Below are 22,981 nucleotides of genomic sequence, written 5' to 3'. Positions count from 1 at the left end.
GTCTGTTGTACCCATAGCTATGCTCTGTTGCTTAATGACTTAATTTTGTTTTATATGATCACCTCACATAGAAAAATGGCATAAATGTTAGAACAATGAATTAAGTGTACTTAGTAGAAAACATGTACGGAGGATTGAAAAAAGCTGACTGCTGGCTTAAAACTTCGCAGCGTTTAATTTTATTTAATCGTGCCACTTCAAATTATCTGAATGTGGTGTGTCTTAATGTTCTTGAAAAGCAGACCTAGTATTTTTTTTTTTTTATCCTGTGCAGTTCCAAACATGGTGTCCTTCATTACAGGGAGGCTTTCAAAGAGATGGCGGTGGCTTCCACGCACGTTCTCTTTCTGAGTCCCTTTCTTTCCTTAATCAGTTGACTGTAGGTGAGTCTTCCTGGCCAGGTCAGCAGCCTGACCAGCATGGTTTAATTTCAATAAGTGAGAATGAAATCCAATTCAGAGTTGAGTTCCCAGGTCACACTAACCTCATCTCTAATATTAAATATCGATGTGGCTGGTGGTTAGAGTATTTATTTTGTAGCCTGGATGGAGCCTAACCACCGTCACAGAAAGATCTGTTGGATGTCACTGGTTAAAAAAAAAAAAAGTATCCAAATTAGAGAGTAGCATCGAATATGGGATTTTTTTTTTTTTTTTTGGTGCTCTTTTAGTAATAAGCAGTTGTTATGTAGGTGTGTTTTCCTAACTTCCCAACTGTTAAGATGAAAAAGTAAACTTCACTGGGAGAGAGGATTTTTTTCTGTTTGATTTGGTTTTGAAATTGTCGCATGCCGTCAATATGTGAACGCACTTCTGCTACGGCTTCTCGGGTACTTGATGTCGCGGGTGTATTTTAACATGACTTCTCTGAACTCTTGGCTTGCTCGAGTTCTTCCTCATAGTTCGTTTATTGAAGCAGGCTGATTCGATTGTCAGCTTAATCCTCTTAGCGCACAAGAACTTGAGCCTGGGTAGCCAGCCCTGAGCTGAAATCTGCTACCTTACAAGACCACCTGTTACATGTCTCTCCTCAGATACATGGTTCTCAAATACATGGGACGGTTGTGGGGCCCATCTGCGTGATACTCAACGTGATCACCAATAATTCCTGCCACCCAGTGCAGAGATGCTGGGTTGCCTCGCTTTCAAACGTAAAGACCTTGAACACGGCAGGCTTTATTTAGTCATCTAAGTGACACTTGGGTTAGCTAAACATCAGAGAGGTCAAAGAGTGGGGTTGTCCTTTGTCGCACTATTCTGCAGGCACCATGAGCAACTGCTAAAGCTTTCCAAGGAAGGACCTATTCAGATCCAGGCCAGCCTTCTCACCTTTTTTTTTTCCATGACGGGATAGACAGCCTGAACACCCCTCCACTTCCGGCAATGCTCAGCAACAATAAAATGGTAATATCTTTTTGAACCATAGCTTGCCCAATGCTTGCTCAACGGATGCATGGCAATATAGTCAGACTAGGTGTGTCAAAGCATTGTTCTAACCAGTCAATCCAGAAAAATACAGTTGTAACATACGTTAAAGTGACCTCACCTGGCTTGAGAGCCTTTGAGGTCCCAGATATATGTGAATCCAGTCAGGCGTTGGTGTGGACTGTTTTGATTTGAAGAACATGTTCTCTGTTTCCACGAAGTTGCCTGCCTTCTCTATAAGCCGGTGACTGAGAGACCTCATTTAACAACGGCGATCAGGAATTGTATGTGAATGTAGTGGGGTTTTTTTTTTCCTTAAGATATTTGGAGACCAAACAAAATGTGTGTGCTGTGGACCCCGAGTGTACTACCTCTCCAGATACGGCTTCTCTTCCATTCCACTTATCAAAAAGAGTTACCTGCTCCTCAAAAACAAAGAAGTGGCCTTTGATTCATGCTAATCTCTTCTATTGCAACTGTAGGCACATCCACTCATCTTTATAATTAACAGTTGCTTAAACAAGCATGGTATTATTTAACATGTGCGAGCCCTTCTCTCTTAGCAACCAAGGTGAATTTATCAAAACAAATCACTCTAAATCCCGGAAATTATCTAAGCTGGGCACAATATGAACTGCCATTTAAAAAAAAAAAAACTATTTGGAAGCAATGCTACTGACTTTTACTGCACAAATGATGTTTTTATTTGAAGGCTTAAATTATTTTAATGAATATTAGTAACCTGGAACTTAAGTCATTACTAAACTCTCTCATCTGATTAAGAAAAAGAAAAATAAAAAGTTCACAGTCCTGCTAATAGGAAACCCCACAAAAGCAAAACAGGGTCCAGTTGGTAAATAAATGAGCAGGAGGTGGACAGATAATGTGATTGAAGAATTCATGAGGAAAAGCTGTGGGAACAAGACCAGGATTCTTGACTGGGCCAGCTGGCAAACCTCCCAGACCACTTGCTTAGTTGATTTCACTATGAGTTAACCATAAATAGGATCTGCAATACGTAAGGATGGATTGGGTGGATGGACGGATGGACAGGTGGACGGATGGACAGCTCATAAAGAGCTTTGTCAATTATGGCTTTTTAAAAAATGACTTTTGGTAAATTGTCTCTGTTAGAAAGAAGCATTGTATTCCCACAGTAAGCAGATTAAATAAAAGCCCAGGGATACTCTCAAATTTAAGAGCAATGGGTAAATACTCACATTTGAGTAGTTTGGGGCCCTCTGTGGGCTTTGATATGGGCAATTTTATTTTAAAGGGAGAATCGCAGGATGTAACTGTGAGGACAGCCTGCCAGATGGGTTATTGGGAGAGTTTTCAGAACCTAGAAGAAAGGCTTAAGTAAAAGTTCTGTGTTGTGGTTTGTTTTCTGTTGCTTTGTCAACTCTGTCAAGCTGGCAGCTGAAGCAGTAACAGCCTATTCCTTGTCAGCTTTGACGCAGCACTTTAAACTGTAACCTTTCCCTTCTTGTTTGTCCCCAAGATCTTTTGTTAATATCATGGTATAAAATACAGTACAGCCTTAAAAGTCGTATAGTTTTGTTTTGTTTTGTTGTTTTTAAATAAATTCCCATCACTTAAAAGTTCAGATTCTCTTTAAAATTGCAGTCTCTTTTAAGTTTGGGCTCCTGAAAACCCCAAAGTAAAACCAAAGTCCAGCAGTGTCATTCCAAAACCTGGCAGCTCAGCGCCTGACATCCGGGACTCACTCTTGACCGTGGCACCAAAGGGCTTCGGCAGCTCCACTTCTCCGACTTTGCATCCACAGCATGTACGATGGTTTATGCTTTGCCTGGGAGTGGCACTATTAGGAAGCGTAACCTTGTTGGAGGAGGTGTGTCACTGAGGGCATGGGCTTTAAGACCCTTGTCCTAGCTGCCTGGAAGTCTGCATTTTCCTAGCAGCCTCCAGATGAAGATGTAAAACTCTCAGCTGCTCCTGCACCATGCCTGCCCGGATGCTGCCATGTTCCCTCCTTGATGAGGATGGACTGTATCTCTGAACCTGTAAGCCAGCCCCAATTAAGAGTTGCCTTGGTCATGGTGTCTGTTTACAGCAGTAAAAACCTAAGTAAGACAGTAGTTGACTATGCACCGTTAGATGGCCCTTCACCAATGTGCATAGGGGCAGTACTGCATTCCATGCTTCCTGCTATCCTCCAATATCCTGGGATCTCCACTGCAAGCAAGGTTATACCTTTACCAAGGGCCTCGGTGGCCTTTCAAAAGGACTGCCTCAGTTTCTCTCCATGACATCTTCAATCCTGAGACTTCTCACAACAGAAATGACTACGTCTCCGATGCTAATTTAAAAGGCTAAATTTGAAAAAACATAATCACTTAAGAGTTTTATCTAAGATGGCAGGCATATTGCTATTATATTGAGACATTTTTCAATATTAAAAATTAACTGTATAAGGTAGTCATGGTATTGTTTTACTTTTCAGCTCGCTATTAAATGGGATAGTTGAAGTAAGTTTACAAACATTTTCAAATCGAATTTTAAAACTTGGTGACGTTAACTTTTTATTATAATTTGACCTAAACTGTTAAAGGATCAGACGTCCCTGGATAAGTGGTAGTGCCTGTGAATCAGCCCTTGTCGTAAACTTAACGCAAGTTGCTATTTAAAATGTAGAATGAAGTAAACCTTCCAATTTCCTTGGCAGACGGACAGCATGGGAATCTGTATGTGTGTTAATGCCATTCACTACTTGCTTAGACTGCCAGCCCCCTGGACTTAAGTATAGGAATGGCTTCACTGAAAGATGCCCTTCATTGTCCTCTGAGTAAGCTGCCCACACTTCCCAGTGCCCTTTAAGTTAAATGGGTAAGACGGCAGTCAAGTAGTCTATACGTGACAATTGGTGAAATTAGGCTTATATGGGTAGCATTGTTGCTGCTGCGTTTTAAATACTCTTAACTTTCCCTGGTGCACTTAACTACGTTTTATGGAGTGCCAGACACTAAGGCTCCGAATGCCTATGAGTAAGCTGGATAATGGCCCCTTTCTACACAGAACTTACCTGGCAAGAAATAAAAGCAATGAAGAGGCAGTTGTAAAATCACATGTAATAAGCTAACCTAGGGCGTGGTGGTTAGAGAAAGCCTCGTAGAGGAAGGGGGTATAGCGAGATGTGGATAATCCCCAGGTTTGCAATAGTGAAGCAGGGTTTAAGATGTTTTGGGATGAAGAGGAGGAAGAGGAAACCCCCTTAAGATGAGTTTAACCATGGGACAGGCACAGCTCTCAGGGCAAATGCTCCCATTTCTTTCCTTTGCAATCAGAGGTTTCCACTCTCCCAGAGTGAGTGTGGTTCAAGTGTTGAGAATGGAAGCAGAGGAGTTGCATTTCCACACAATGAATTCTGGGAGCCTACAGGACCATCAACAAGCAAAAGTTGTATTCAGGGTATGGAGGAGATCAGGTCCTGGTATTGGCTAGCATTACACTTCTAGTCCTTTACCACTGAAACGCAAACTTCCCATTGTCTTACTACTCACTAGACTTTCAAGTTCAATTCAAACAGCTACAGCTTGAGCTTTTGAACTTCAGAGAGACAAAGGAGCATAACTTTTCTTGGTTCTTGAAATGTGTTTTATCCATTTTTTGTTTTGAAACCTAGCACCTCGGTGGGTCTCCCAACTCTATTCTCATGCAGATTTAGACAGAAGCATTCTGGCAGGCATTCATTTAAAACTCCACATGCATGATAGAGAGAGGGAGCACTGTTTGACTTTAATAATATGTCTTGAATTATAAAAATATACGACTAATTTGAAACACATTTTGAATTTGAAAAACCTATCCTATATTTCAGAAAACTACAAAAAAAAAAAAAAACCCTCTGGAAAGGGAGTCAAAATATTTCCATTATTATTAGTGTGTCACGAGTACCTGTGAGTTAAATTTATACCAGCTAATGTATTTAGTGCTGTACAAGTGATAATTGGGTGTGACTTATTTCTTCTAGAAGATAGTTACCTTTTTAAGTTTTATTAAGTGTTAAATTGAACTGTGGAAAGTATAGACATTTTGTTTTTCTTACAAGTAAGTTGAACAGTTCAGCACATTAGTAAGGTAGATGTAGATATATATATATATATAGATAGATAGAGAGAGAGAGAGAGAGAGAGAGAGAGAGAGAGAGAGAGAGAGAGATCTATATATTCTGATTCTGGTTTATATCTTCCAATTGAGAATGTGACTAGTCATTGAAGTCCTATAGACCCTCAGACATTACAGGATATCGCCATTGCTCTTGGTCACCCTCAAAACCTTGATGGTAAGATGCCATTGCTAAAGATAACACACACTTGAGTTGTAGAATATGGTTACCATCCGTCTGGTACCAACCCCAAGGCTTCATCCCTATTGGCTCTCATCCTAGTGCGAGAAGGCACGGTGCATGCTATTGGAGGAGAAGAGTATTGAATACTCTCGTCCAGCTGTAACAGCTGCCCTGGCATGATGGTCCCCACTGTTATAACAGCGGCAGTAGTGTTGTTAGAGTAACAATTCTGCCTTATTATAAGACAGAATTCATGCCTGGTACCAAAGCTCATACCCTGGGCCAAGAACCTGTGACTGCTTAAGTCATAGGCCTGTGGCTGGGTAAGTTATAGGCCTGTGACTGGTAGATTCTAGGTCCTAGAGGTGAAGCTTCTACTATCTGCTAAAGGAACATAGTATTAGACCCCCCTTTCTACCTATAGATCAGTAATCTGTCAACCCTCATCAGAGAGGTTTGTTTAACCCAGAGACCCAAAACCTGTCAGAATACAGAGAGCAAGAGACCAGACATCTCAGTCCCAGCGAGATGTCTACGTCACATGTCAATCAATGATCATTTCATCATTTCAGAAGATGGATGGAAACAGGGTCAAAGCTAGAGGTACTGGATGCCTGTAGTACAATGGTGTCTTTGTCTTCTTTTATTGTTTGTTTGTTTGGTTGGTTTGGGGCATAAGAGTTCAACCCATGAACTCACAGCAGCCATGACAACATGCACAAGATTAAACCAACGTCCATGTGGGTGGGAGAGGGGAGACGGTGTCATGGTATCTCTTTCATAGCGGAAGAACTATTAGCAATTGATGACTGCTGCAGAGGCCGTTTCTTCACATGAAGAAAGGCCATGCCCACGCATTTATTAGAAGTACTAAGTGGGGCTTGACGGGAGTTTAAAAAGAAAATTTGGGGAGGAATAGTGGAATAGGGGTAGGAGGGTGGGGATTGGAAACGAGGGAATGGGGCATTAGTGTGGATTTGAAAATATACTTTTTATAAGGAATATGGTTAACACATATCTTCCTCTTTAGTTTTCTTTTTTAACTTTTTATTGCTTCTTTGTGAGTTTCCCATCATTCCCCCAAGTCCACTCATCTCCCCCTCCCCTTGTAACCACCCTCCCTTCCAACAGAGAAGGAAAAATCTGGTTGTGGAAGCTGTGGTGTGTAGTGTAGTGTGGCAGTGCGCTCTTCTGTCCACACTTCTTTGCTTGCAAATATTCATTGCAATGAGTTGCTGGTCTGGTACGAGGCCTCTGGCTTCTGCTACACCGTCAATACTGAAACCTCACTGGGGCTCTCAGATAAGCTGTTGTTGCCCTGTGTCGTGGAGATTGTGTAGTTTTGAATCTGTGGGACTCCACACACTCCAGCCAGTTCCATAATGGGGTAGATGTTGGGGTGGATCCATTCAAAGCCCTAGATTTGGAACTAAGAACTATCTGAGCAGGTTGTCCCACCGGCTTTCCCACAAACACACCACCAGTGCAAGCTCTCCTGCCTTGCCCGGGCTGGCCCATCCAATGCCACCACAGCAAGGGGCAGAGCCAGCTCTGCCAATCTCCTACTCTCAGGGCTGGCTCATCCTCACCCACACCAGGGCCAGCACCACTATGCTGCCTGGGCAAGGTGCAGGGCCTGCTCTCCTGAGTGTTACAGCCAGTGACGAACATGGCCAATTCTCCTACTCTCCGAACTCTAGGGCCAGCTCCCCACCTGGGTTAACCTATGTTTTTGTTATACTTAACAACAAAAAAGAATCTTGGTGGGGAGGCACATGTATATAATTGTGTTCATGGGTCCACATGTCTGCAGATTCCTAAGTGTATCAGGCGGAAGCTTGAGGTCTATGTTCTGTGTTTTCTGAGATCACTCTTTGTTTACTAAGCCAGGTCTCCTGATGTGCACAGAGCTCGCTGTGTGCTCTGGGAATCTGAACTCTAGGTTGCGCGTGTTCACTAAGCATCTCCCCAACCCTTGAACGGTTTTGTCATTGAGCATTTTTGTCATTGAACAAGCATTTTTGTCATTGAATTGTAGAGGGCCGCTATAACATTCGCCACCACAAGATGGCGCTGGCTTCCACTGCGCCCCACGTGGAAGGCCAGGATAGCTTCCGCCATTACAAGATGGCGCTGGCCTCTGCTGCGCCAGCCGACTTCCTTTCAGGAAGTTAACTGTGCGCATGTGCAAGAGTGCCTTCGTGCCAGGTCTTTGCCCACTCCGGGGCGTGCCTAATGAGATCATGGGTAAGCGACCAATCAGGTGTGGATGCGCTACGCCAGGGTGTATATAAGCCGCGCCATGCGGGCGCGTGGGGCTTCTCCTTAAGATTGAATAAAAGTTTTGGCTGTAATGTTCTCACAAGTTCTAAAACCTCATCAATCTTTCATAAATCTTGTAACAATCTCTACCTGTTTGATTTTTTTCTTAATTAAAAATAAGTTTGAGTTAGTCAATGTAACACTGGCAATCCTTAATCACAATCTTTAAGTTCTCCTTGTAACACCAGAGCACAGTCACAATTTTGGAAAGTCACCTGACTTCTGAGTACATGACTAGGCAGCTGTTCTTGGAGCAGTGGAATTAGCATTAAAATATAGATAGCTTCAGGGCAAACCACAACTAGGAAAGCAAAATTCGACCTCCAACAATCTAGTACAAAGTTTGACTGCCAATTCCTACATATGAACGCACGATGGTGTAGTCTCCAGTACCTCAACAAAGAGACATTGTCCTAAATTCTTTTAGAAGCCTGGTTTCTAGAATAAGAATTCCATAAAAATATTATCTCAATTTAGACCTGTTTCCCTAGGTTGGCTCATGCCACATGTTGTCTAGAATGACTCCATCCAAATTACCAGCTTTATGTCAACTTTCTGTTACCAATATTATACCTTTTTAACCATATCCAATAACTTAAAAACCAACAATCTATGACCAAGGCAAGTAGAGCATATTTATACATTTAAAACCAATCAGAAACAAATTGAAGTGGCTACACATATCTTTAATATTTAGACCAAACACCATTTTTACCTTTTTAGTTATGATTTTAAGAGAAGCACCTTATCACCTGTTGAGTCAAATAATAAGTCAGGGATTTCTCTAAGAGAAACAGCTGTCAGTTTTATTACCATAGAAGCTGAGAAGCTGCTGGCGCCTTTAAGATCAGCTCGTGCAGACGCTTAGCTCCTGGGCAGCTTCTCCAGCTGACCCAGACTCCTGGCTGCAGGTGCAGGGCTCTAAAGGCCTGATTGAAACTGTTTTTTATTCATTTGTTCCCTTCTTGAAGCGAGTTAAAACCAAGTCAAGGTGTGAACGACCAGCAGATAAAGTTTTTACCATTTTTTCTTTTGAACATGAAACATAAAACATTTAAACAACGAGAAACAAAAACCACAGACATAAACTGACAGACATGGGGATATCTTGGTGCACCAAGGACAGACAATAGACAAAGAGGGAAAAAACCAGATGGTGTCCATGGTGACTATGCACTTGAGTGTAGTCGATATGGACAATGGATTGTCTCAATTCCTGGACTAGTCCATCAACGTGTTGAAACCAAGTTCCTGTAAGATACTGAGATATATTACGGGATATCTGAGCAGCACAACTGACATTCACAAATGGTATGGAAGTGAAACACAGTCCTGAGTATTTTCACTCACAACCCAATTACATTAACTCCATCAAGCTGTGCATGGGCATTGAGATGTCCTTTTGTTTGATTCTCCTGAATAAATTTTCAGGCGGTCTGCCTCTATCAAGTCTAATCAGTATGACTCTGCAAAGCTTCCAGAGCCTAATCACACCTTTTACAAGCACAAAGACAAAGTTTTTCTCCCAAAATACTGTGTTCCTTTTATCTCCTCCCTTTTTCTCTCCCGGGGCGTTTTTTCCCCACTCTCTCGCTTCCTCGGATCCAAGGTCCTTGGAAGGGCCTTTTTTCTTAGGTGCACCTTTCCTTCTTAAAGCTTCTAATCTTTCACCTCACTCTGTTTCTGACATGCTGCCTTGCCCTTCCCCCAACGCTCTCCGCTTTGCTGTTACAACTGGGCGGCTCCCATGTGACCTCTGACGCCTTCTTTTTTTTTTTTTTTTGGTTCTTTTTTTCGGAGCTGGGGACCGAACCCAGGGCCTTGCGCTTCCTAGGCAAGCGCTCTACCACTGAGCTAAATCCCCAACCCCCTCTGACGCCTTCTGACGGTAGCTAGAAGCTCAAAGGCCAATAGAGAAAGCCCGAGGGCTGCTACAACCACCATAGAGGCTTCCGCTGCATCTAGCAGAGGAGTGAGGTGGAACAGATCAAGGCTAAACATTGTCTCTCAGAGTCTCACCCGCGTCCCGCAGCTTCTGGATCCTTTCCGTGAATGGAGGCTCTCCTTCGGCGCCGGCGATGGTGAGGCATTTGTCCCGGATACTCGGGCGCGCGGGGCTTCTCCTTAAGATTGAATAAAAGTTTTGGCTGCAGCAAGGATTCGTATGCCCCGGCGTGTTTCCTTGCTGGCGAGAGGTCGCGCGCGGGACATTGAATATTATAAATGAAAGCTTTGTAAATATGTATTTCATGAAGATACAGTGATGCTCTGTATTTCTATATTGTATGTTCATATGCCACTAGACTAAGATTCCAATTGAATTATTACATTTTTCAAAACTCTTTTCTAAACATGCAGACATTGCTGTTGAGCTGGAAATGTGGCTCAGTCAAGTATGGGGACCTGATCCTAGTGCCTAGAATTCAAAGATGGGGGCAGGGCATGGGCCAGACCAACTCTCCACTGAATCCAAGTTCAGTAAGATTCTGTCTTAAGTGGGAACAGAGAGCAATCCAAGAGAGACACACTTGGTTGAACTTGGGCCTCCATGAGGACACATGCTAGTCTATGTAAACATACATACACATGCACATGCACAAATACAGCAAATCAATAAAAACAGTTTGGATATAAAGCCAAACGGAAACAGATCGGGCTACATTTAGCATTTACAGGCTTCAAGTTTGCAAATGAATTCTATCAAGACTTCACTACACTGATGTTTTGTCAAGAACCTGTGAACCCTTTTTGAGTTTTCATTGTCCTCTTGTCATTTTAGGAGTACCAAAGTCTAATCTTTTACACACCAAATCATTGAGAGGCCACAAAGACTGCTTTGAAAAATACCATTTAATTGCCAACCAGGATTGTTCTCGATCCAAGCTCTCCAAAAGTACTTACGAAGGAGTTAAAACCATCCTGAGTAAGAAGATAAACTGGATTGTGCAGTATGCCCAAAATAAGAATCTGGATTTGGACTCGGAGTGTTCCAAAACTTCCCAGCATCACCTGTTTAATTTCAGGCATAAGCCAGAGAAGAAATTACTCCCACAGTTTGACTCTCAGGTGCCCAAGTACTCAGCCAAGGGGTTAGCAGGAAGCGCAGTCGGCATCTCAAGCTATACGCAGAGAATCCTGGACCACAGGGAGGACACGGACTTCGGGCTTGGTATCCTGGAAGACGCGGATGCATTGTGGACTCACAGTCACAACCAGGCACAGAAAACAGAAGAGACGAGCTCTGTTCCGGAGCGGAGTGTGCAGACCCAGAGTCCTCGCTACAGCCGAGAAGAGCGTAAGTAGTGTGTGAGAATGAAGGTGAAGAATAAGTATATAGTTTGACCTTTATTGAGGGAAGGTTGGGTGGTAGTTGGTCTGGTTTTTTTTCTTCTATGCACACGTTTGTGTGTGTGTGTGTGTGTGTGTGTGTGTGTGTGTGTGTGTGTGTGTGTTCAGAATTACAATGTAGGATGACAGATTTGGTGGACATAATATTTAAGTGACAGATTGACCTCAACAATAGTGAGACATCTTAAAAACTTCTTTGGAGGGTTCTTGAATATATACTATTTATTACACACCAAATTTCATTGCCACTGTCATTTATTTTGCCCTTATTAGTGACCAAATAGAGCAGAAATCATCAAAATGAATTGAAAGTTCAGGGTTCTTTCTGCTTATGTAACTGGAACTATTGCCCAGTACACACTGTCATGTTACTAACCCCTTATATGACTAATCAGCCACAGGAGTCGATTTTAAAACAGACATCTGACAATTTACTGAACGCTAAAAGGTGTAACATGGGCATTTATTTTAAATTTTAAAATGACTTTTGCCTGCCCCTTTCCTACAAAGTCTCACCAAGGTGATTCTGATTGGCTTAGATGAAATTATTTTAGATCCAGAAGGGGCCTTGACGATGTCTTTAGACAGGTCCTCGATCCTTCATGTAAAGTTGTTTTGCTAGACAGATATTTTAAAGCCCTACTGCATGACGTAATTAATGCTTACTAGAAGTCACTAGTACTTCTACCTTTTTTGTTCAAACTCCCTGTTTCCTGTGGAAGATGGAGGTGTTACAGTGCTAGTATAAATGTGTCTCGCCTGAGGGTTTTGTAGTTAAGATTTGCTACACTTTTAAGAACCAATGAAGGAAATGGGGTTCTGTTGAATGTTGAATTGGTGAATTATCTGCCCGTCCTCTACCTAAGAACCTGGCAGCAGCTTGCTGTCCAAGGCTGTGTGTGGTAACAGTTACTGTGTTTTCCTATTTCAGTGAATTCGATGACGCTTGCTGAAGTAGTTCAACTGAGTACAAAGCTCCGACAGCAAATCCAGGGTAAAGACTCAGTCTCAATGCTTGTCATGTGTAAAAATGTTGATACCACCCATCCCCTGTGACTGGACACTGTTAGAGTCTACAGCGTTTAAATCTGGGAATTAGACATTGAGACCTGTTGAGGTTTGGGAGCCAAAACAGCAATGGGTAGATCTCTTTGGGGCCTTCAGGAAAAGTAATCTAAGTAGAATGGAGAGCTAACCTCTGCCTTTTGCCACTGTTGTCTTCATCGAGGGCCAGTCATAGCACTGGGCAGTCTGGGGTTTACATCCTGATAGTTCCTTAGGGCCATGGTACTAGCCCTGGTTATCCACATAAACTACGAACATTTGAAACCCATAAAAAATAGTGAGACAAGTGTGCCGACCACTTCCTGTGGTCATCAGCTGCAACTGTTACTAAATATCCCATTTCTATCCCTGTGGGCCCACCTCAGCACACTGCATGGATTATTTTTGAGATTCCCCAACAAAACATTGTTTTGTCCATAAATACATGAGGGTTTTCTAAAAAAAAAAAAACAAAGTCTGCCTTTGTCATTTCTTCCAGCTTCCGTCCATTTAGGTAAAACAAATAGTTATTCTTTGGAGGCCTTTAAGTCGCTTGCAGAGTATGCAATCAGTCAGTAGCAGACTGAAGTGCAAAGCTTTAAGCACACAGCTTCTGAAAACCGTTAAACATGGCACTGATATTCCCAGTCCACACCCACTGCGGCCTTCTGTTCGTCACAAATGGGGCCGCACTCAACTCTGACCGTGCTTCTGTGAGATGGTCACATTTATTACTGATCTTACCCGTAAAAGAAAATTCAAGCCCGAGGTCTGGATTGTCTGAGGCCGTCACATAACCACCAGTAGGGGCCAGGGTTTTGAAAGTCTGTTCCAAGTCTCTGAGGAGTTTCTAGACCTGGATATTAATGAACGTTTATGCCACAGGTCATTATGTATTGATTGAACCTATTTATAGGTTGTAATGGAGACGTGACTCAAGTGGTGGCCACTCTTTCTGCTGTATGTACTTATAGTCTTTCTAAACTTGCACCCGGTGGACACCACTGGGTATCACAGTTTCCTGTGGGAAGTGTGATAGAGTGCTCAACACTGATAGGCTCAGAAGGAAACAGCCGTTTTCTTCAGTATCAAATCCGTTTCTTGCTAAAACTTAACTCATACCTGTGTTTACTTAAGATGGAGTCATAGCCATTAGCCTTCCGCGTACTAAAAGTGAAACTGCCTTTTAAATCCTCACAGAAGTTTTTGAAGAGTTGACACACCAGGTGCAAGAAAAGGACTCCCTGGCATCCGAGCTCCACGTCCGTCACGTGGCTATCGAGCAGCTCCTCAAGAACTGTTCCAAGTTGCCCTGCCTCCAAGTGGGACGGACCGGAACAAGGCCACACCTATCCACTAACAACTGAGCTGAGCACAGCTCCCGCGCTCTTCATCTCTGTCGCTCTGCTAAGCATCTGGACCGAGAAAGCATTTGAAGAACGTCATGGTCCATTTTCATGGTTGTTGTACTTGCAAAACATAAGATAATATTCATTATCTTTATCTAATAAAGCAGATCACTCTAGTCCAGGGTTAATCATTTGGCTACATTCGGGGGGCTTTTTCTTATAATTACTAAATGCCCGTCCCTAACTTTTACAGTGTTTGACTACTTAAATCCACTGTTACAGTGTTTCTATTGACCAATTTTTTATTGTAACTCAGCTGTCAAGACAACAGAAGCCTAATTAATAAGGTCTTGCATTAGCCTAAACTACTAGAGATAATTTTAAAGAGGGAAATAGAATTCATAATATCACCTTATTTATGAGCAATATTTTAATATAAAATTTTATATATAAAATTGCTATTTTGGGTATTTTTCATCGTCTTTATAATTTTGTATTTGAATGGCCGTGTGTATTTGCACTTCGTTGTGTGAATATGTTCACCTCTGTGAAGATCGCTGCATCTTGGCGATACAGTGTTTTTATAACTGTTGTCTTTCTTTCCAAAGATAAATGTGTTCTGGCTAGTATTTGGAGAAGCAATCTACATAGCTGAGGTGTTTGCACTACTAACAGCATAGGAAAGGGGAATTTACTGCTCTTTAAAGCATATGTCCAAATGAGTAAAGCACATTATTGTTTTCTAAGGAAAGCAATGCTCAATTAGCTTAGGAGGAAAATACTAGCCTATTTTTTATGTGTCAGTCTCCGTAACAGTAAAAGCCCCGCCTCTTAACTCTCGTGACTTCCTGTGATGTGTTAGTTTTGGACAAAGTAGGTCAACTCTCTGCTCCCAGTCCACTGTAAATACGATCTTCAAACTGTACCTGTCCCCCTTTTGGGGGAGGGGGAGATAAAATTATTAGGCGTGCCACTTCACATGGAGTTCCAATAATCTGTTAACTGTCCAAATTCTGCCATCCACATCACTGAAGTTGATCCAAGAAATAAAAATAAAAGACTAAAGAAAGAAAGAAAGAAGAAAAAGCATTTTAAAGGTACTTTCTAAGTTTTAAAATCTAAAGGGAGAGAAGATTACAGAACCAAAAAAAAAAAAAAATCAATTCAGTAAAAAGCATAATATAAGCTACTTTGATTTCAGATTCTTAACTAATAAGTTATTTCAAAATGTTAGATAAGTTTTAATGATAAAATAAAAGCTATAACTAGTCCAAAGTTAAAATGGACTCTTTAGCTGGTGCTTAGAATGTATTTGTGCGGTAGATATTTTTTGGCTTGCAGAAATCTAAGGAAAGAAAGCCTCATACGTAAAGATGGTTTCTGCCTTGAAGTTGGCAGCCTGTATCTGGGCAAGGGTCAGACTTTAATATGGAGCATACATGATATTTGACTAAACAGATGACTGCGTCACTGTAGAAAAAGCACCTTTCCTAATGCTAAGATGTATTAAGCCAGCTTGGCTAGTCAATATCCCGTTGTTTTTGCTTTGTCCGAAGAAGCTTTTGAAGCTTTTTGGAAGGAGCTTTTGAAAAAAGAAAAATGCTTTTTAGCTTCTCTCAGTTCTTGGAGCCATCCAAGATGAATTTGAAATCCGGAGGGCGGAGGTGAGTGCGTTGCCTTAGTTTTGAGAAGCTTTAAATTGAACGTGTGCAATATGGAAGGTTCCACGTGTAGCAGCTGGGGGCGTGTCCTGAGGGGGCGTGTCCTGGTTGTGCCGGTAAGCGTTTCAGTGCTCAGTTGTTACCGTCCTGTTTTCAAGTTTAACTGCGCTGTACTCTTGCCTGGCATAACTCATTAAGAGGAGCAGCTGTCTGGATGATGGAAAGGTCGTTCTTGGGCAGCCATAGAAGTGTGTGACATTCAGTTTTGGGTACATGCAGTGCTCAGTGTATTTCTATCATAGGAGACATACGGTGCAGTCCTAAAAACCAGTGATACCCAAAGAAAAACGTGTGCTTATCTCTTAAGGAGTTCTCTGGCAAACATTTAGTTTACTAATGAGTTTGGAATAACTGGGGTTTCTCCCGCGTACTCTAAGGTCTTAACTGGGACCTCCGACTCATTTCTTTTAGATATTTCACTGGGAACACCAAAGGAATGGTGCTAAGTCGATCTCTGGTGCGGTGGTAACACTAGTACTCATTCACATGGATTTTGCTGGAGTATACTACTTTGTATAATTTAACTACCCGTTGTTTGGATTTTTTTTGTTGGTGGTGGTTTGCTTGCTTGCTTGTTTTGACACAGGGTCTTGCTACATAGCTTTGGCTAGCCTAGCATTCTCTTTGTAGACCAGACTAGCCTGGAATTTGTAGCAATTCTCCTGCCTCAGGAGGAGATCTAGTACTGTGATTCAGGTGTAATCTCCTACTCCTAGCTTGCTATGCTCTCTTGATTGAATATGCAATTGTCAGATATGCAAAAATAAGGATGGGCTTGGAGTTGAGGTCCAATTTAGGGAATATGAACTTATACAAGTACTGGTTTCTATGTTTAGTTCTGTGTGTTTTGGGCAAGTTCAGAAGAAACTTCACACATGATTTCATTTCTTAAAAACAATTTAAGATGTACTGCTAGTGAGCTCGTACATCTGAGGGCTTCTATGAGGAGCGAAGTGAAATTTTGTCACACTAGATGTCATAGTTAAACAAGTTGCGTATTTTTTTAAAATCAGAAGTCAAATGTGATTTTAACACGATTTATTTTCTTTAAAGAGTAGTGTTCTTATGTGCCTAGCGTCTATCAGGCCCTGGGCTATTAATTCCTGTCACCATAGTAAATATACAAAGGTTTTGCTCCTGGTATTGGTTTTATCATGTTGCCCAGGTCTGAATGGGGTGGGGGTGGGGGGTTGTTGATGTATACTGCCATGGCTGGCTTCAGTTTTCGTATTGTCCATCCTTGTAGCATTTCTCCGGAAACTACCGCCTTACTCTCGTATTAATTTCTCAGTTAGGTCTTTGGAACAGGCATTCATTTGACACACCATGCTGGTGGTCTAAACGGTCCACTTTCTTCTCTGTGTGATTATTGCATGTAGTATTGGCCTAAGGGAAGCCCTTATGTTCCAGGTGCCCACCATGTTTGTTTCGCCCTAGAGTGCCCATTCTCAGAAACATTTAATGATTATATTTCAAAATGTGTGCATGCTGGCAAGTGATTTCGGAAACACAGTTGAAACATGGTTGCCTTCTTGAAAGGTAGCTTGTGATTTCTTGGTCTCTTGCCTACCCTTGAGAAATGGCTTTTACCTTTTTGTTTGTCTATATAAAAACCTACCCTGGTGTTTATTCTGTTGAGACCTGTCAGGTTTTTGTTAATTTTTGAAGTCATCCTTTGGATCAGTAGGTGTTAATGTGTACCAGTTTGTGCTTAACATGTTTGTTAACATCATGTGGAACGAAAGTGCTCCAAACTTCAGTAGGAATCTTAAAGATCTTGCCCTTTAAAGGATTTTAAAGGGTTCAGATGTGTGACCATGCAAAATAATTACATGGACATGACCTATTTTAATGGTAGAATGTTCCTTTCCTCACGTTTTGTTTTGACTGTTTGGAGGAGTTGTTTTACTTTTTGCAAGTTCATTCACTGACAACTGTTACCATTGTTCAAGCTACAGCAAGATGTGTGGCTCTTTTAAAACTTCCTGTGTATGAAAATTTTATATACCCTCTATTAAGATATGACCTTAAAGTGGAGATGTGATTTGATTTGGGTCTGATTCCAGTTTTACCTTGAACGGAATTTTTTTCTGAGAAAATTTGTTTTTTTTTTTAAATAAAAAGCCCTGAAGGACAGAGCCCTAAATAAAACACCCTTGCCGAGTTAAGCTTTGTGGTGCCGGGTATAGAAGAGTTTGTCTGCTGGAGTAATAGGACTCTGTGGGGAAGAGAAGTTCGTGCTGGACCAGAAAGACTGTGACCTTTGCCTCGCATTTCCCTAATTTCATTCCATGCCCCTGCTGATGTCATCGGTCGCCTGAGCAACCCCAAGCCACGCCCACCTAGATAGGAACCAATCACGTGGGTGCAGAACCTTAAGATTTTTAACATTTAGTTTGTAAATGCTTTCACTGATATTTTTAGCTTGAATAAAGCTATAATTATTTAGTAGTTCTCCCTCAATTTCAAGTTTACCAGCGTGAAGCAAAAGTGTCCTGGAGATGTGCTTGTTTAAAGCTAGCCGCACCGGCTGCCCGTGCTGCCACGTGTAGTGGCTTTAGCATTGATGTTTGGATCGGTTTGATTTCCTTTTTTCTTCTCTCTGTCCTGCTGCCTCCAGAAGACATGGTTTTGAAAAGTGTTTAGTAGTGGTGCGTGCGTGAGTGCGTGCGTGCGTGCGTGCGAGAGAGAGAGAGAGAGAGAGAGAGAGAGAGAGAGAGAGAGAGAGAGAGAGAGAGAGAGAAATGTTGCTCTAAACCTGGCTGCATAAGCAACAGTCCATGAACTCTGCTGACATTTAGAAAGCGAAAATGAAGCTGCCGTGGTCAAAGCTAAGTTTGTCTCAAAAAAAAAAAAAAAAAAAAACCATTTATTGAGTCATCGTCTGGGTTATATGCAATTTATATATTTGTATTCTGCTTTGAAACTGTAACTAGATAAGTCTGTCTACTATTTTTAACTTTACAAGAATAAAATATTTTGGTAGCTATCTCCTTGCCTTGGTTGATTTTTTTTTTTTTCTTACATTTGTTTATTGGAGGTGGGGTGCACCAGGTCACATTTGGCTTGTGGAGATCAGAAGCTTCAAGAGTCAGTTCTGGCCTCCTAGCATGTGGTCTCAGGGATCAAACTCAGGTTCTGAGACTTGACGGCAAGCCTCTTTACCTGCTGAGCCATCTTTCCAGCCCCAGTCAATGTTTAAAAGGCCTGCCTGCCTTCTTCCTTCCTTCCTTCTTCCTCCTCTCCTCCCTTTCTTCCTCCTCCCCACTTCTCCTTTCTTCTTTTTAATCAAATAGCTTGCCTACATTGAAACTTTCATATAATCTTACTCTCTATCCAGTTTAGTTGGGTTTTTTTCCAAGTTGAGCTACTAAGAATAAAACCTTAGGGGGCTGGAGAGATGGCTCCCATTAAGAGCCCTGACTGTTCTCCCAGAGGACACAGGTTCAATTCCCCACATCCCCGTGGCTGCTAATAACTATCTGTGACTGCAGGTCCCAGTGGACCCAGTACCTTCTTTTGTCCTCCATGGGGATCAGGCACACAGATGGTGTACAGATATCTAAGCAAGCAAAATATTCATTTACACAAAATAAAAATTTTGTAAAAATGAATAAAACAACATATATATTTCGGTTGGCTTTTTAAAGAATATTTGAAACAAGGAAACAGCATTATTCAACTATCATCATCATCATCATCCTGGTGGTTAACGTAATGAATCAGTATTAAATTAGCCTTTTCGCATTCATGATTGCATTTTCTTAGGACTGAAGAGATGGCTCTTGAATAGGAGCAGAGGACCAATCTCACTGGCTGTGGTGTGCAGGTGGAGACTGGAGGACAGCTTTATGAAGTCAGTCTACCTTTACCCACTAAGGCATCCCACCAGTCCTTCATCAGTGACTTTTAAAGTAATTTATATGATGCTTATATGGTGATAATTTAAAACTAGGAAACACAATTGTTTAAGAGATCAGAAGTAGATTACACGGTAAGTAATATCTAAGAATTGAAACACTGAATGGGTTGGGAAAATGTTAATCACCCTTGGAAGACTCAGAAATCTAGCCCTAAACACAGTTTAGAGAAGCATGCTGGTAGTCTAGCACTTGGGAGGCTGAAGGCCCAGGAACACAAGGTCATCCCTGGACTTTCTACCAAGTTGGGAGCCAGACTGCTACATAAGACTATCTAAAAGATAACTCCATTAATTAATATTTAATATTCTTGAGTCATAGTACTACATCAGGAGAGAAAATAGAGACAGAGAGTGGAGTTTGTAAAAGTTACCAGGAAGAGTACTAAACCACAAGCGAAGTTTTCCTGTTTAGCCTCTACTTTGAGACATCAAAAGAAATTCATCTTGACTTCTCCCAGCCTGAGTTAACTAAATTCTATTCGTACTCAGTTGCCCAAACTGCCTCATTTCGAACTAGCTATGACATTGTTCTCCGGTATTTCCTCAGTGACCTGTTAGATCTTAGAAATCTTTACAGAAGTCTTGGAGCCTGGCAAGGACCTCTAAACACTGTGGATAAAACAGGAGGGGAACCTGAGGGCAGAGCGGCGCCCTTCTTATGTAAATGAATTCTAAATAGGAAGTCGTTCAAAGGCTCCACGTTTACAATCAGGTCTAAATTATTTCTGAGGTTCTTACCACCTTGAAATTGCAGTTCTATAACAGTAAAATTTCCTTTTTTGTTGTGCTATTTGGGGGAATGTGGCATAGGGTACCAAGTTTATCTCTAGATACTTGCTCTCCTGACCACTTTGCATCTAAGTTTCCCCACCCCAGCTTTTGAAGCAGCGATACTGCCTAAGGGGATTCCCCTACAGGACAAGTGTCATCAGTAGAAACATCTGGCATCCTTAGGCAGTAGAAGGAGACATAAGCCACTCCCACCAGCTGTTAAGTAGTCCTTGCTATGAATCTGATTGAACTCACCACTTGACTTTTGGCTTGCCGTGCTTCTGAGCATTCTAGGTGATCTTACAGTGCCTAAATTCTTCCCACCTTAAAGCCACTAGTGCTGACTACACTACTACTCTTTTCCCTACAACAGAGGCTCTCCTACACCTACCTCTGGTCCCTTCTGCCTGGTACTCTCCTACTTAGAAATCTTAATGGAATTGTTTTATTCTGAGAGTAAACCGCTAAGAACCGCTGGAGTTGTGTAAACTGTGGCTCAGGATTACATGGCTACTTGTTGAGTCAAGTAAAAGTGACAGGAATTTCTAAGGGGTTGAATCTCTTGACGATGAGTATGCCAGTTTGACCATTAAAGGTGTTCTTGGTTACCAGGAGGAGGACTTTGGAGACCTGCTGCTGTCTCAGTTAGGCTTTCTTTTTTTTTTTTTTTTACATTTTTTTTTTTATTAACTTGAGTATTTCTTATATACATTTCGACTGTTATTCCCTTATTCCCTTTCCCGGTTTCCGGGCAAACATCCCCCTCCCCCCTCCCCTTCCTTATGGGTGTTCCCCTCCCAACCCTCCCCCCATTGCCGCCCTCCCCCCACCAGTCTAGTTCACTGGGGGTTCAGTCTTAGCAGGACCCAGGGCTTCCCCTTCCACTGGTGCTCTTACTAGGATATTCATTGCTACCTATGGGGTCAGAGTCCAGGGTCAGTCCATGTATAGTCTTTAGGTAGTGGCTAAGTCCCTGGAAGCTCTGGTTGCTTGGCATTGTTGTACTTTTGGGGTCTCGAGTACCTTCAAGCTCTTCCAGTTCTTTCTCTGATTCCTTCAATAGGGGACCTATTCTCAGTTCAGTGGTTTGCTGCTGGCATTCGCCTCTATATTTGCTGTATTCTGGCTGTGTCTCTCAGGAGCGATCTACATCCGGCTCCTGTCGGTCTGCACTTCTTTGCTTCATCCATCTTGTCTACTTGGGTGGCTGCATATGTATGGGCCACATGTGGGGCAGGCTCTGAATGGGTGTTCCTTCAGTCTCTGTTTTAATCTTTGCCTCTCCCTTCCCTGCCAAGGGTATTCTTTTTCCTCCTTTAAAGAAGGAGTGAAGCATTCACATTTTGATCATCCGTCTTGAGTTTCGTTTGTTCTAGGGATCTAGGGTAATTCAAGCATTTGGGCTAATAGCCACTTATCAATGAGTGCATACCATGTATGTCTTTCTGTGATTGGGTTAGCTCACTCAGGATGATATTTTCCAGTTCCAACCATTTGCCTACGAATTTCATAAACTCGTTGTTTTTGATAGCTGAGTAATATTCCATTGTGTAGATGTACCACATTTTCTGTATCCATTCCTCTGTTGAAGGGCATCTGGGTTCTTTCCATTTTCTGGCTATTATAAATAAGGCTGCGATGAACATAGTGGAGCACGTGTCTCTTTTATATGTTGAGGCATCTTTTGGGTATATGCCCAAGAGAGGTATAGCTGGATCCTCAGGCAGTTCAATGTCCAATTTTCTGAGGAACCTCCAGACTGATTTCCAGAATGGTTTTACCAGTCTGCAATCCCACCAACAATGGAGGAGTGTTCCTCTTTCTCCACATCCTCGCCAGCATCTGCTGTCACCTGAGTTTTTGATCTTAGCCAATCGCACTGGTGTGAGGTGAAATCTCAGGGTTGTTTTGATTTGCATTTCCCTTATGACTAAAGATGTTGAACATTTCTTTAGGTGTTTCTCAGCCATTCGGCATTCCTCAGCTGTGAATTCTTTGTTTAGCTCTGAACCCCATTTTTTAATAGGGTTATTTGTTTCCCTGCGATCTAACTTCTTGAGTTCTTTGTATATTTTGGATATAAGCCCTCTATCTGTTGTAGGATTGGTAAAGATCTTTTCCCAATCTGTTGGTTGCCGTTTTGTCCTAACCACAGTTTCCTTTGCCTTACAGAAGCTTTGCAGTTTTATGAGATCCCATTTGTCGATTCTTGATCTTAGAGCATAAGCCATTGGTGTTTTGTTCAGGAAATTTTTTCCAGTGCCCATGTGTTCCAGATGCTTCCCTAGTTTTTCTTCTATTAGTTTGAGTGTGTCTGGTTTGATGTGGAGGTCCTTGATCCACTTGGACTTAAGCTTTGTACAGGGTGATAAGCATGGATCGATCTGCATTCTTCTACATGTTGACCTCCAGTTGAACCAGCACCATTTGCTGAAAATGCTATCTTTTTTCCATTGGATGGTTTTGGCTCCTTTGTCAAAAATCAAGTGCCCATAGGTGTGTGGGTTCATTTCTGGGTCTTCAATTCTATTCCATTGGTCTATCTGTCTGTCTCTGTACCAATACCATGCAGTTTTTATCACTATTGCTCTGTAATACTGCTTGAGTTCAGGGATAGTGATTCCCCCGGAAGTCCTTTTATTGTTGAGGATAGCTTTAGCTATCCTGGGTTTTTTGTTATTCCAGATGAATTTGCAAATTGTTCTGTCTAACTTTTTGAAGAATTGGATTGGTATTTTGATGGGGATTGCATTGAATCTGTAGATTGCTTT

The 22,981-nt window shown here is 41.9% G+C and overlaps 1 protein-coding gene across 9 annotated transcripts in view; it reads left to right on the top strand.

Moving 5' to 3' along the window:
* Window positions 1-18,512, top strand: part of C11h21orf91 (similar to human chromosome 21 open reading frame 91) — a 33,077-nt gene extending 14,565 nt beyond the window's left edge. For 8 of the 9 annotated variants that reach the window (XM_087576484.1, XM_087576490.1, XM_087576486.1 and 5 more), the window contains 3 exons: window positions 10,835-11,350; window positions 12,335-12,397; window positions 13,648-17,629. In XM_087576484.1, the coding sequence (XP_087432610.1) occupies window positions 10,835-11,350; window positions 12,335-12,397; window positions 13,648-13,814 (746 nt within the window). In that variant the 3' untranslated portion in view covers window positions 13,815-17,629. 9 annotated transcript variants of the gene reach the window in all.
* Window positions 18,513-22,981: the final 4,469 nt, after the last annotated feature.

Source organism: Rattus norvegicus, chromosome 11 (assembly GCF_021556685.1).
Source record: "Rattus norvegicus strain SHRSP/BbbUtx chromosome 11, alternate assembly SHRSP_T2T, whole genome shotgun sequence".
Taxonomy (NCBI): Eukaryota; Metazoa; Chordata; class Mammalia; order Rodentia; family Muridae; genus Rattus; species Rattus norvegicus.
Note: the sequence above shows the minus strand (reverse complement) of the source record. Positions and strands in the feature narration are given on the sequence as shown.